At 30.4% G+C, this 15,196-nt stretch overlaps 1 protein-coding gene across 5 annotated transcripts in view; it reads right to left on the bottom strand.

Moving 5' to 3' along the window:
• LOC143252923 (kinesin heavy chain-like) overlaps positions 1-12,257 on the bottom strand; it is a 101,537-nt gene extending 89,280 nt beyond the window's left edge. For 3 of the 5 annotated variants that reach the window (XR_013029242.1, XM_076505798.1, XM_076505794.1), the window contains exons 1-5: positions 11,284-12,253; positions 10,291-10,378; positions 6,408-6,481; positions 4,190-4,294; positions 3,146-3,194 (exon numbers count right to left, since the gene is read on the bottom strand). Coding sequence is in view for 4 of the 5 variants with exons in the window: in XM_076505798.1 (XP_076361913.1) it covers positions 3,146-3,194; positions 4,190-4,294; positions 6,408-6,481; positions 10,291-10,378; positions 11,284-11,418 (451 nt within the window). In the remaining variant the exon portion in view is untranslated. Of the gene's footprint in view, positions 1-3,145; positions 3,195-4,189; positions 4,295-6,407; positions 6,482-10,290; positions 10,379-11,283 lie in introns of all 5 variants that reach the window. The other 2 variants (XM_076505797.1, XM_076505796.1) reach the window with 2 other exon arrangements.
• Positions 12,258-15,196: the final 2,939 nt, after the last annotated feature.

Raw genomic sequence — 15,196 nt, forward strand, 5'->3', positions numbered from 1 at the left:
TGTATGCTTCATATGGAATAAAAAAAATGCCTGAAAAAATCACAATAAAAAAAATGTCTGCAGTAGAGCATTTGCCTAATGAGAAGTGGTAGTTCATTAAAGTCAAGTAGAATGAATTACATGCATCAGGTGGGTGTGTCACTCTCCTGTTTGTTGGGAGTTGTCTTATAACAATATTCATGCGAGATGTAGTTTTATAATAATCATGGGGTATGTCAGAGTGTAAAGATTGTGACATTTGGAAAATTTTTTTTGCATATAGATGACAGCATTGAATGGGAGTAGCTGTATATGAGAAGGAAGAAGGTAGTGTACTATATATCAAAATTTCCTTATTCTAGTATTTTCACACATGCTGTTTAAGCTACACTTTCTAGCAACCAAAATGGGTTACGCTGATAAATCCCAGTCTAGTTGGAAAACATTTACATGATTAAACAAACAAACACATGCAGATATAACTTTATTTAATAAAACTGTGCATAAGATAAACAATAACATAAAGTAACAATATTTATAATTGCAAACAAAGTATGAAACAGTTATGTGCATTCAGCTTCCAACTTGGTTTTATGAATTAAAACAAATAAATCCACAAAAATAAAGAATAAAACCCATAGTAGCTAAAGGTTGTTTACAGCAGTTAATTTAAAGGAACTAAAGCTAAATTATTGCATAGTAAGATAAACATAAAGTTGCAATGAAGGCAAGCTTAGCCAAATATGCAGAAATGTTTGATGCATGTTCAAAAAGTGATAAGCATAAAGTTTCAAAAAAGCTTTGCATACACAATTTAGACCTAACTATATACAGAAAGCCCACAGAAATTGTATTTAATTTAATATTCTTTTCTTTAGAAAATTAAATGTGCATTAAGTGTTCTTTGTGCAAAATACTTTTCAAATAAAAAAACTGAAGCTGGTTATAGCCAGTTGACACGTGATAACTTTATTGTGCTATCATGCACCATACTCATTGCCCTGAAAAGTTTAGCTTGAAAAGCATATTATTTATACAGATTCTAAAGATGTGCACATATATATTATTCTAGATACAGGGAGGTTCGTCATAATTCATAATATGTTTTATATTACTTTTGAAGCAAAACCTATGCCATTAAGATAAAATTACATAGGTCTTAAACTGAAAACTGTATAGCTACAACACATTATCATCTTATTTTGGTGTTCAATGTGTAAATATGCACTACAGAAAAAAAAACACCATTTCAAATGAAAATTAATACAAGAGATATAAAATAAAATACAAAATGTTATTGTGCATTCTACAATGTGTCCTACAATTCTGCATATTAACGTGTCATACCCACTCTTGATGGTTTATGAAACTTCGCACTTGTGTTCCAACATAAACAACTATATTTTTTTTTTATTTTTCTTTGTGCAAAATCATGTAAAGAATATTAGTTTAAATGCAGTGGCTAAAGAAATCTAAAGCTAAATTATTAGTTAACTTTCATAAACAAAATCAGCATTTGTTATAAAAAATTATCACAACAAAATCCCACAAACTACCTTCTGTGAATTATAATTATCACATATCCACATCCCTCAGATGTTCAAGATGTCATTAATTTTGTCACTATGAGTCGTGGTCAAAGGCCATGTTATCTCATTTGTTAACTAGCATTCAAAATTTTATTGAACTACTATTTTATAATTTATGTCAGTAAGTTTGGTATCAAATTGTAGATTATTATTCAAACTTTAATATTATATATTTGTAATTTCTTAAGTTAAAAGTAAATATTTAAAGAACATATCTAAATATAGATGTTAGTTATATGATATATCTAATGCACCACTCTTTAACAATAGATGTTTGTGATGTGAAAATACTAAGTCTATAGTTTCCTATAAACTAGTAACTCAAATTACTAATATTAAACTACAGTATCTTATTTTGCTGAAATATGGCTAATGTACTGAATCAGAGACAACAGCCCCATTCAATTTTTCCATTTTTGAAAATGGTATCCCTTATATACTTACTTTAATACATGATATATGAATAACCAATCAACTTAAAATGTCCTAATGAAAAGGCTATTATGTCCTTTTGATCCAACATTTCAAGAATGTAGGTTGTATCTTTAGCCTATTCGAAGTTTCAGATTTTTTTTTGAAAATCTAAATACATCTTATTTACTAAGCTTAATAAATTATAGTGCAATTCTATAGTATCAGTGTGGTGATTTATGATTTTTTTGGTTATTCAACTGTACATATAAAACCCAAAATGAATGCACATACACTGCATCAATGCAAGTTATGTAATGTTAGCTAGGCATCACTGGAAGGTCAATATAATACAAAAATTATAAATATATACATGTATGTAGCGTTATGAGACATAAGCTACTTAAACTAAACATCTGTATTTTCATGTTATAACATGTAGTCATTCTAGTACAAAAATGCATAATTTATACTTTTTTCCTAATCTTTTTAAAGTTATAAGGTTGGTCAACTGACATTTCTCATGCAGTTAGGGTACACAATATAAAGTTTTACTGAAAATAAACATGTAAAATGTATTTAGGAGGTTTTAGAGATTACACAAATGAAATTTTGGGGACAAAGATTAGTTTTTAATAAAAAATTAAATCACTTTGCCCTCACACTAGTAATGCTATAGACTCGATATTTTCACAAACAGATCTTTAGTAAAAATATTTCATTACAAATCTGATTTTTTGTGCAAGAAAATACTTGTGATCTTTACAATAGTCTACCAAATTTTGTGAATATACACATGCTGTATCAAAAGTTAATAGTGCAAATACTTAAAATATGCAAATGTGTAGACAAACTTGTGTATATTATATTGAGTCTATAGTGAAAGGGTTAATTATCAAGTTTATGGGAGAAAGAGTTCAAATATTTCAGGCAGTGAGATGTGATGCAGTGCAGGTGGTACACATTTTTTTGTCCTACACCTCCAACGGACAGTGCTTTTTGCTGTACTGTGACATTCCAGACTTAATAAATTGAAATAAATGTTAATTATTGAAACAGTTCAAATCTCTACCTTACCAAGTTTAAAACATAATACAAAAATAGTATTAAACATTTAAATGTAAAATAAAATACGAATTTATAAAATCATACTCTTATTAACTTACCATCTAAAAGATCCTTCACCTTGTCAAGATATATTTCAAAATAAGATACCTAAATAAAAAAACTTTTTATAATAAATGTATGCTGTACCTAAACATTGTGTTAAACATTCCACCATTTTTTATAATTAAAAAATAATAAAATGATATAAAGATACATATTTGTTTATTCGTTCTCATGAAACTATATTATCAAAACCATAAATAAATTTGTTTTCCTAAAGTAAAGTATTTGTAATATTGCTGTAAAAACTAAATCTCAAAAAAATCTTTCATGTGAACAGAACCTTCGTACTATAAAATGTTGTCTCCTATGATGAAACTTTTCCAACTAAAAACTGTTTGCATCAAAATCATTTTTTTTTAAATAATAATGGTATTATAGAACTATGTTATCTTGATTTAGTTATGTCTCATCTTGATTAACATTCTGTTTTAGCAAGGAAAAAAACGCATTTAATGAATATTGGTGGTGACACTCTTGTTTGATTGATTTTATACATGTAATTTGAAAAAGCTTTTGTTATAAAACGATTACGATTTTTTAAATGATATTTCACAATGCAAGCAATTCAGTACATTAAGAGTTTTGGGTATGTACATAATAGTATCTCCTGTGTAACAAAGTTGATTCTCATGAAAAATACTTAGTGGTAATCACACTTCACAATAAGCATAGCCAATAAGATTTAGTATCTATCCTTATTATAATTATTTCACAAATATCAGACTTTTTCATGAACACATTTGTGCTTCAAGAAAAAAAAGCAACACCTAAAATAAAGGCCCTTTAAATTTATAGTTATGTACTTTTAACCATGTTTAACTAATATTAAGTTATTCTTTTTATATAAACAACAGTGCAAGGAACTCAATAGTAAGTTTCAAATATAGAAAAGTATATATGTTACATATAACTTAATAAAATTATCTGAGGGCAATTAACCATGCAAATATTTGCATGGCATTGCTATCTAAATATAGACCAACAATATGTGAAATAATCAATAAGTCTTATAAAGAGCTATGGGTAGAGGTTCAGTTTACCTTAATATGGAACTCCACATTTTCATCCATGGAATAAATATAATTAAATATGTCATTAATAATACGTGGAATTACTCCCTGTTTGATTGGATCATCCAACACACCCTGTAGAATATGACAAAAAATATTTGGTTTCAATTTCAGAGAATGTAAACACTAATGATGTATAAAAATGACAATCTGTACATTTACCCACTTTTATAGATATGGTGGACAAGTACATAGCATGAAAATACAACTAATGTATGTATACATGTATACAGAATACAATGTACTTCATAGTGTTCACATTTTCCCTATTAAATGCTAAAAAAAGTTTTTTACTTTTATTTTCCCTTTTCTTATTTTCATCTTTTGAAGCTCTACTCAAACAAGTGGTTGAGTCTAACAATGCAAAATGTATATTTTTTCTTTATGTTCATTGGCCTTAAGATTTTAGCCAGCAGTGTATTTCAAATTATCAGTTTTTTTTTTCTAAGATAAAGTAATTGTATATAAATGTGTTTGTATCTATATATATGAATATATCTTTATGTGTGTGTGTGTGTGTAAGTATATATATACATATTTAAAATACAAAAATTAGCTGTGTTTAACACCATAACACAATACAGGATCAGATCTAGAACTTAAGTGGTCCTATGAAAATTTGGCATGTAGGACACCCTTAACCATTTATATAGGCAATTTTAGAATCTCATCCAAAGGAAAAATGACAATCAGTCTAATTCCTAGAAATTTATTTCCAAGCATCCTTTGAGCAGTTTATTTTCAAAATTAATTTATACAACTCACATATTAACAACTGGAATAAATAAAAGGTATGGAATGAAAAATATATCACTACATACCTCAATAAATGAGATAAATATAAACTTATAATCCAACTCACATAAAACATATTTACACTACTCATGTTATTTGTTTTATAACAATGTTTTTTCTATTCTTCTGCACACTAAAGTCTTTGATCAGATCATAAAAATTATAATTTTCCTAAACTGAAATATATTTCCACCAGATTCTTCCCTCCCTGTCACAAGACTGGCTTTTCCTATTTTTACTGCCCACTACGGAAAATATTTTACAACATATACCACAATCCTTCCACACACAACCCCTACTGATATCAAAGGTTCCAACATGTCTTTCAGGCAAATCAATGTTTCATCTCTCCATCAATAGGAATGCATCATCATTACATGAATCCCTCTATACATCACTACTGAACTATCACTTTGAAATTTGGCAAAAAAAAATGGAAACATTGTGATATTGTGGGGAGAACAGTAGAAAGTATCTATCAGAAATACATTTTTCCATTTTAGGAAAATTCTAACTTTGGATACAGTACTCTCATCTCTCACATGTTTAGCTGGAATTCTACATTAAAAAGAAAGAGGGAGGAGTGAAAGGGAAGAGAAAATGTACCCCCCAAAAAAAAAATATCAGGAGAATACCTATGTATATGACATATACAAATGATATGATCTGAGGAGGGGTATCACACCACTTCTGAACCAAGCATCTAATCACCATGAACCTTATGAACAAACATAGTGGAAAAGGAATGGATGATGTCCAACTGGGAGAGGATAAGTCAGAAAAGTGATCCCAATCAGATAAATAAAAAACTCAATCTCAAAGAATAAAAATGGGTAAAGGAGAATGTTTCTTATGGTATATAATAACTAAAGCATGGTAGATCGTACCTGGTAAGTAAACAACATCCAAGTTCAAGTAAAGTCCAAAAATCACCCAAACAGTTACTGAAACTTTCATCACACACAATATAAAGGTAGCTTACTATAACTATGTTGGGTGTAAATTGATAACCACAAAAAACTTTAATTGTGACTCAAGAATAATTCTGTTAAAGGAATGCATGAAGATGATAATGATTTCAGATATCTGTCTGACAAGTTTCCAAAAATGTGAATAAAAAATGAAAGAAAATATCTTTAATAGGGCACAGTTTGGGAAGTGCTGATGGAATGGACAGTTTACATTTAAATAGGATAGGAGCATTGTACTACTGAATGATTGAAATATATATATGTATATATACATACTGAACATGTTACCTGTGGCCTTACAAATCACTTCGTGGACAACAAAGGGAAATAACAGGTATAAATGGAGATTAATTCTCTATCAGTTGTTTAAATTATGTAAAGCTCAAAAAGAAATAAAGCAGTCTTTACAGTCCACTACTTACCTCCATCGTGTGCGTTTTTCCACTAGATGTCTGTCCATAAGCAAATATTGTTCCATTGTAGCCCATAAGAACATCTGTAAAAGAAGTTTTGATAGTAAAAATCAAAATACTTTTTATAATGCACAAGTTAAAAATTGCTCAAATATTATATGAATAAAACACATCCCAAAATTAACTTATATTACTAAACTGAGAATTAGCTAGCCCAGACTAGTATTTTTTACTTATCAGTTTACTGAGCTACAATAACACCACTGTGATTACAACAAGAATTTATGCAGATTATTACAAGTTACAAGTAACTATTTACACATTTTAATAAGCATTTACATTAGAAATGTTGTGCTTGAGCAACAAAATATTTAGATCCTATTATTCCTAGGTAGGAAATTTTGCATGAAATTTCTCCTTCTTGCAGAGAAGTTTTGATTATATCTGTTTGTCAGCCTAGAGAATATTAAAAAAGATAAAACTAAACCCAAGTAGTAACTTTTAAGTCATTTCTTAATTGTGTAAAAAAGTCCAGCTAACAATATATGTACTGAATGCAAGCTTTCGAGTTCATTTATAAGTTCTTTATCAAGTAAAAGGCCCTTTTACATGACTAGCAATAGATTTGATTATCCACTACTTATAAGTAAATCTTCAAATAATACATCAACACATAAACCAACATTTTCAAAACCTATTACATATCATTGCCACTGGAGGTTTTCAAGTGATCATAATGACAGTTTTGCTACAACTGCACTATCAATTTATAATGTGTAACTTGTTATTCCCTTTTGGACTTAAAACTTTTCTGGACTGATCAGGTGTTAAAGACAGTTAACTTGAAGATGACATTTAGAGCTACTAGAACAAGTCTCTCTATTGTCCGTTGTACTGGTTTATTTTAGGTTTGAGTTGTTGTGTAAGTAAGACTTCTTTAATTTTGCATTTGTTTATGTTTGTTTCTTTATTTAGTATTTGAGTGTTTTCTATGATTATGTTGTGTTTATTTGATTTGCAGTGTTTGAAAACATGTGAAAGTGACTTTTTGCATTCAGCAAGTAGAAAAATGGAAACCAGATTCAAAGAACACTAAATAAACATCAAATACTTGTTATTTCAGAAAAACTTTTTACTTCATTTGTTAACTTTCTGTACCATAAATCTATACAGGGTTGGACAATTTGCTATGCACCACTAGAAAAAAACTAGGAAATAATTATGAGCTACCCTTCTTAGTTTTTTTGGGATGACTAAATTGTAACATAAAATCACAATTGTTTATCCTAAATGGTTTAAAACAGGTAACAATAAAAACCTATTTACACTTAATTTTTATTGCCATATGAACCATATCTAATTAATAATCCTGTCACACGAGTTGTAATTCACTCAACAAAAATATGTACCTCACATTATCCTATTGAATTACGTAACACAAGCGGCTTAAGAGCACACCTCATGAAGTTTTATTATTATTATTTATCTTAACTAATCTGACCTTATCTAACCTAACAAGTTTCTAATATTTACATTTTAGTTATTTTTATAATAATAAATAACGGCTACACATGAAAAACAAATATAATACTTTCTTGGGTTTTCTTTTTTTGGTGCTTATGAAACTTAAGTCTACTTTTTTATACCAATGGTACTACCACTAAATACGTTTTATGGATTCAAATACTTCGCCTAAGAACATAGAATAATAACACATTATGAGAAAACAATGTCCTATAACTGTCACAATAAGAACTGTTGTCAGAAATTCAGCTATATTCATTGATGTATTTCCCATAGAAATAGTTTGAACAAAAAGTGAGAGATAATTATTTCTACAGAAAAACAATATATGTCATCTGATAGAATAAGACTGTGGCTTCCCACCAGTTAAAGATAATATAGTATAAAATGTCAGAGAAAGCTATTGGTAATTTGTGAAACTGATGATATGAACATGGCAAGTTGGTCCAGTTTTCTGGTGTCATGGCTCTGTACACAAATAAGATTAAGGCTATAAATACTTTGCTTTGTTTGAGTAACATCTACATGATAATATGTAATTTATATAAATTATGTACTTCTTGAATAGATGGTAAATAATTTAAAGAAATACAAAAATCTAGAGAGCAAATGTCAGTTTTCATGTAAGGGGATATTTATTTTTAAATATTTAGTTATAAAATTAAGAAATTAAAACATAAATAATATTAAGATTTGTTTCATTAACTAAGTTTTGATGCCAAATGTAAGTTGTATATATTGATAATAATGCAGTTCAAGTAAATGTAGAATGTAACTCTATAAAAGATTGTTACATTTACATCTTGACCTGTCCAGTGGAACAGGATTAAAAGTGAGTTGTAGTTTCAAACTATTATCTCAATAAGATTTTTCAGACAAAAAGTAAGACTGGGTTGGTAGTGATACTAAGGGACATGTTTGTAACACCAAAAATCATGAGACAAATTGTTCTTGAAAATTCATAATAGTGATGATGTGTTGTGCTAAGTTGTAGGAAAAAACAAACTATAACATTAACAATTAGCTGGTCTAAGAGAAGTGTTTATTTTTCACGTTGGGCAACCTTGGACCCAGAGAGAAGACTAAAGGACATTTTCTTCAGTTTCTGTTATTAATAGTTCTCAAACTTAGGTTTATGAAAATGCTCCGTAAAGAGAAGGGTGCTTTTTTATCTTTCCTCTGTAATGAGTTTTTGATTGTGAACTTCTTAATTTATTTCAACCTGTAATAATATCACAGGTTGAACAGTTCTTCACTTATTGTAAAACCTTTAATCTTCTAAATCAAAAATCCATTAAGTTGTAAACAATATTGTTGTTCGTGAGCTTCTTTGTTTCTAAGCAAATTTCAGTGTAACTTTTAAGAAGTTTCATGCAGACCTTTGTAAAATTTTTGAGAAGCAATGAGGGAGATGAACTGTAGCTTAAGGCTACAGGAGGTGATTCTAAGATATCTGCATTTTAACAGGAATCAAGTTAGCTGTTGAATTAGGTCAAATTGAAAAGAAAATAATTATAACTTGAGTTTCCATAAGTTCATAGCAGCTGGTAAGTTTTTGTTTAACAAAATGTATAGGCAAAGGAAAGCGAACTGAATTAGAAATTTTTAGACTGTATCTAGCTATTAAGATAAAGACAACGTTTCAAAGAGCTAAGTTTTTATTAGTTCAAACATAATGAGTTTTGAGGTATATTAAAAGAGGAAGGTTTACCTGTGAGAGAAGGAGAGTAACATAAAAACATGTAGACTAACAACTGAAACAGACATATACAAGAAAAGTTGAATGTGGCCATAGAAAAGAGATGTGTAGGAAGATTATATGATATCAACAGATAAGCTGGAATTTGGATTGAATTTAAGTATCTTCTTGTTGCCTGTTATTTACTTTTATCTGACATATATTTAATATTACTTGCAATATCCTCTGAACTTTATTGGTTATTTTCTCATTTTAAAAATGATATATATAATAAATATCCTACATTTATATATGCAGATATTACATTTTTTAGAATTGCTGTGTGAAATTCTTGTTTTTACAAAGGTATGTCCCCCCTTCCCACTGTCTCAGCAGCATTCCTGTAATACTAAAATCAGGCTTCAATACCTGTTGTAAGCATAGCACAGATAGCCTATTACATAGGTGCTCAACTGCAAACACAAACATAGGTATTTAGTGTAGGAAACAAAAGCAGCTATAAAAAATGTATATAAGCAATATTTAAATATCTTAGAAAATAAAACTTATTCATACATCATAATATATTTAGTATACTTGTTTAGCTTTTAAAAACTACTGAATAAATACTGTATAATTCAGGACAAAGTAAATAATCTCTTATCATAAAAATATGTCATGCTAATTTACCTTTAACAATGGCTTTTGCAGCTTCATTATAAACTTTTTCTTGAGTAGCATTGGGTTTGAAAACTTTATCATAGATATACACTTTGTTCTGAAGAGAAAAAAAGAAAAACAAACTTATGTTTATAACTATTTTTCAACAAACTTTCTAAAACTATTTCAATATATATATATATCAATGTTTGTAAGAAAAATTTGGTTAAAATATAAAAATCATTAAATAAAGAAAATACACACAAACTAATTAGATTTTTTTGAAAAAAATATTTGTCAATCTGGAACTTACAGAAAACTTTTGACATATATTTAATATGAAATTCACAAAAATAATATACATTATCTCATCATATTAAAATTAATAGCTGCCAAACAAGAGTTTACATACTAAATATAATGTTGATAATTTCAATAACTTCTTTTTTATTCATGCATTAACTTGCAAAATTCCATTCCTCATGTGGCCATGTACATTATACCTTAAAATTTTTAGTAACAATTTGTATTCAGTTTCTAAATATTTTAACATCACTTTTTTTAAGTAGATAAATTCAAAACATTGTTAGGGCAGACACCATATTTTCATGAACCTTTAGTAAAAACACTTCATTACAAAATTTGATATTGTGTGTACAAAACACTTGCAATCTTTATTAAAAAAATATAAAATTTTGTGAAGGTACATGCATTGTATCAAAAGTTATGGTACAAATACTTAACTCTTGTATATTATACCAAGCCTGTCACAAAAGAGTTAAGCAGGAGCAACTCTGATAGTTGCCAAGAGTTGGCAGTAGATGGTGATGACTAGCTGCCTTCCCTCTAGTCTTACACTATTAAATTAGGGACAGCTAGCACAGATAGCCCTCGAGTAGCTTTGTGAGAAATTCAAAAAACAAACAAAACTAAAAACTAGATCAATCAAGTAAATTTCAACATAAATGCAATAATATTTATGGGAAACAATATAAACGCACAGGAAATAAATAACATACTCACCCCTATGGAAATACATTCTTCAGAGTTCTGATGAAATTTCACTATAAATTTACTTCCAGCCCTTTCTTCAGCATCATTTAAAGGTCGAAATCGACAAACTACTTGGATTCCACACTCTGACGAATTATCCGTCATTTTTGCCTATGAGTCACTACGACAGTCTTAAATTTCTTCTTATTACCAAATATCAACAAGTTTTATTTTTGAGCTTCCCTACTTGGAAACTGATCCGCCAGTATTTTATTTTTCAGTACTCACACCCAAAAACTTAGCAAACACAGAATTTAATGGTTTATTTTCCAACACACCAAGCAGTGTTGAAGAGTGCTATTATTACTATTAATAAAAATTAAAACAGAGGACTGGTCACAACACGTTGTTTAAGCCCATTTGTTATAACTTACAAGCCTGTTAATAATAGTTTAGTATTGTATAATTTATAATATTAATAATCACACATTTTGGATTTGGCTGGTGGAAAGTAACACTAACAGTACGACGCAGACAAAGCACGTTTTCTTTCAGCCAGTTCTTTATGCAGGGTCATTTACAAGCAGAAAAGATACATATACTAAAATGAAGTTAGATGTTAATTATACCTATAAGACATAATATGACAGTAAACGAAATCAACAAGCCACCATTTAACTGTACAATAAAATACCAGCCATTTTGAGCGAAGACAATTTTCGTGTACTTACGTCATTACCGAAACTACACTCAAGTCTCATGGAAATTGTAAATAAATTTAGTATATCTATGCTTGGTTTGTAAAATCATATGCGGTTTCACTTATTTCTCGAATTGTTTCAATGTACAATCACCAAATTAAAAGCTAAAATGTTGTTTAAAAAATAACAATAACTTTCTGAACAAGTATAATACTTGTTGCCTCTTTATTTTTTATGCGTAATGTATTATTCATTTTCGTTTTACGCATTACCTCTTTTTCAAGTCTCCAACTGGTGCAGTGGTAAGTCTACGGATTTAAAACACTAAAATCAAGGGTTCCATTTATAATTATTAAGTTCTATGACATATTTCAGAGTTTCACAAAAAAAAATACATTTTTATCAGTGACTAAGTAATTACTAAAGTAAGTAAATTAGTTTCATAAAATCATCTGATTACATTATAAAAGGCTAGTTAATATGATAAGTAAGTGTTGTGGTATACGAATATATCATGTATTTTTTTCTATCTTACTTTTTAGAATTTGTCTTTTGTTCTGCATATGTGCGGGTTTCTCATTGCATATGATCGAAAAAGTCGTTAAATTCATCTCGTTATAGCTGCCCTTCTTCCTTTGTGATTCTCAAGTAGATAATAACTGTTCTGCCAGGAAAAGAAAAGGATTGGTGGTGCAATACTGTACACTGTGAAAGGATGTCATCAGCAGTGTCCACAGTATTTGATCAGGTAAAATCTCAAGTTTACACCATTACATGGAACATTGATTTAAACAATGTAATGCATGAATTCGGCCAGATTAATTAAATGTATAATATGTAACCGAAGTTATTACAGTTTCATGCACAACAACAGCAAGTAAAAAAACGTTGTAAATTTTTATGCATTAGATTGTATCCAGTTTCCTTCTTTAACAGACTCAATTACTTAAAGATTCAGTAATATTCTCTAAAAAATATTTTATTGAAAATTTTATTATTTTGTAGACCTGTTTCACCGTCCCCCGCTGGAACAACAGTAAGTATAAGGATTTACAAAACAAAAATCAGAAGTTCGACCACCCTCGGTGAACACAGCAGATAGCCCGATGTGGCTTTGCTATAAGAAAACACACGCACTTATTTCTCACTCATAAGTTAATTCAGTTAGACCTGCCTATAATACAATACTGTTTGTTTGTTTGTTTTTAATTTTCCGCAAAGCTACATGAGGGCTATTTGAACTGTTGAGCTACTCTTTTACCAACGAATAGTGGGATTGACCGTCACCATATAACGCCTTCACGGCTAAAAGGATGAGCATGTTTGATGTGAAGAAGATTCGAACCTTTGACCTTCACATTACAAGTCAAGGATACTACAGTACTGAGACCCTAGAACAACAATGAGAATCAATGGGTTGTAAGTACAACTTGGCTGAGTGGTTTGAATACGAGATGTTGATATTAAGGCAGAGTTAAAATCATTGATTTCATTTTACATTTTTTTAATTTTTAAATAAATGTATCCCAATAAGAGGAATACTAATTATAAAAGAGAATTATGTTGTATTATTTTCTTTAAGAATTTGAAGGAGAAATATATATTTTTCTATGGTTTCGAGTGTTTGTTTGTTTTTGAATTTCGCACAAAGCTTCTCCAGGGCTATCTGTGCTAGCCTTCCCTAATTTAGCAGTGTAAGACTAGAGGGAAGGCAGCTAGTCATCACCACTCACCGACAACTCTTGGGCTACTCTTTTACCAACGAATAGTGGGATTGACCGTAACTTATAACGCCCCCACAGCAATTCTAATCTATAATATATTTTCATCCCGTCAACTATGCTTTAATGTTGACAGCTTATCAAACGATTGCTTATTAGTTCAAAACTGTATATGCCTTTAGCATATGTCGAGGCATCAAAACCTGTCATTTTCCGGCTTTTTCAAACTTATGGTTTACGCAACGGTATGTCTGCGGACCTAATCCCTAGAAACCGAGTTTCGATATCCGTGGTAGACAGAAAACAAATAACCCATTGTGTAATTGTATGCTTAATTACAACAAGCGAACCGACCTTTTAGTATATAGCTCTCGTGAAACTTGCTACGTGAATAGACAAGTAAGAGGTAGATATACAACTGCCATGGCTATAGCATTCAAGAATTACGCATGTTACTATAATGGGCTTGAAAAAAGAAAGAGAGAGATAGCCTCAGCGGCCGAGGCAGTAAATACAATTACGACAGAAAGTGTTCGTACCCCTGCGTCGTGAGTAGTTTTTCTCTCATAACTTAAAAAGTATCACGATTAGGATAATAAAAGTATAGTGTATTGAACGATAAATAAACTGTTTATAAAAAAATAACTAAACATAGGAGGGGCAGAAAGTGTTCATGTGTCTTTCAGGTGAATTACTTGGCGCAATCTCTCCTCATAGTCTTCCATGATCGTTTGACAGAACTCGACTGGTATTTTCTTCCATTCTTCTTTGCAGAAGGCCTCCAACTCTTGCAAGTTTCTCGGATGACGCTGATGAACCCTGGTCATCAACTTATGCCAAACGTTTCCAATTGGGTTGAGATCGGGTGACTACGATGGCCACTCCAGAACGCTTATATGGTTCCTCTGCATCCCGGATTGCACATATTTCGATGTGTGCTTAGGGTCATTGTTGTGCTAGAAGATCCAACAACACCCAAGCCGCAAGTTCTGAGCATCATTCTTGATATAAGCGCCTAATATATCAACGTACTCTTCTTTTTTCATGATTCCGTTGACGCGGTGAAGGCTGTCTACACCAGAAGAGCTGTAGGAACCCCGTAGCATGATCAAGCCACCTCCGTGTTTAACTGTAGGGACAGTGTTCTTTGGAGTATTTCGTTTCCCCTTCTTACGGAAAATATAGTGAACAGCATTGTGGCCGAAAAGCTCGATTTTAGTCTCGTGTGACCAAAGAATAGTTTTCCAATAGGTAAAGGGTTTATCTATATGCTTTCTTGCATACCTCAATCGTTCTTCTAAATGAACAGGCTTTAAATATGGAGTTCTACGAGGACGGCTTTCTTTGAACCCAGAAAAGCATAACATGTTCGTGCTTACTTCAACCACAGTTTCCCTTACCAGTTTCTGTATGTCGTTACATATTAAACGAAGGTTCCTACTAACTTCTCTGAGAACCTTCCTCTTGGTTCTCTCTGAAATTTTGGTGGAGCATCCGAAATGAAGGAGGTTAGCAGTTGGT

This window comes from Tachypleus tridentatus, chromosome 6 (assembly GCF_004210375.1).
Source record: "Tachypleus tridentatus isolate NWPU-2018 chromosome 6, ASM421037v1, whole genome shotgun sequence".
Lineage (NCBI taxonomy): Eukaryota > Metazoa > Arthropoda > Merostomata > Xiphosura > Limulidae > Tachypleus > Tachypleus tridentatus.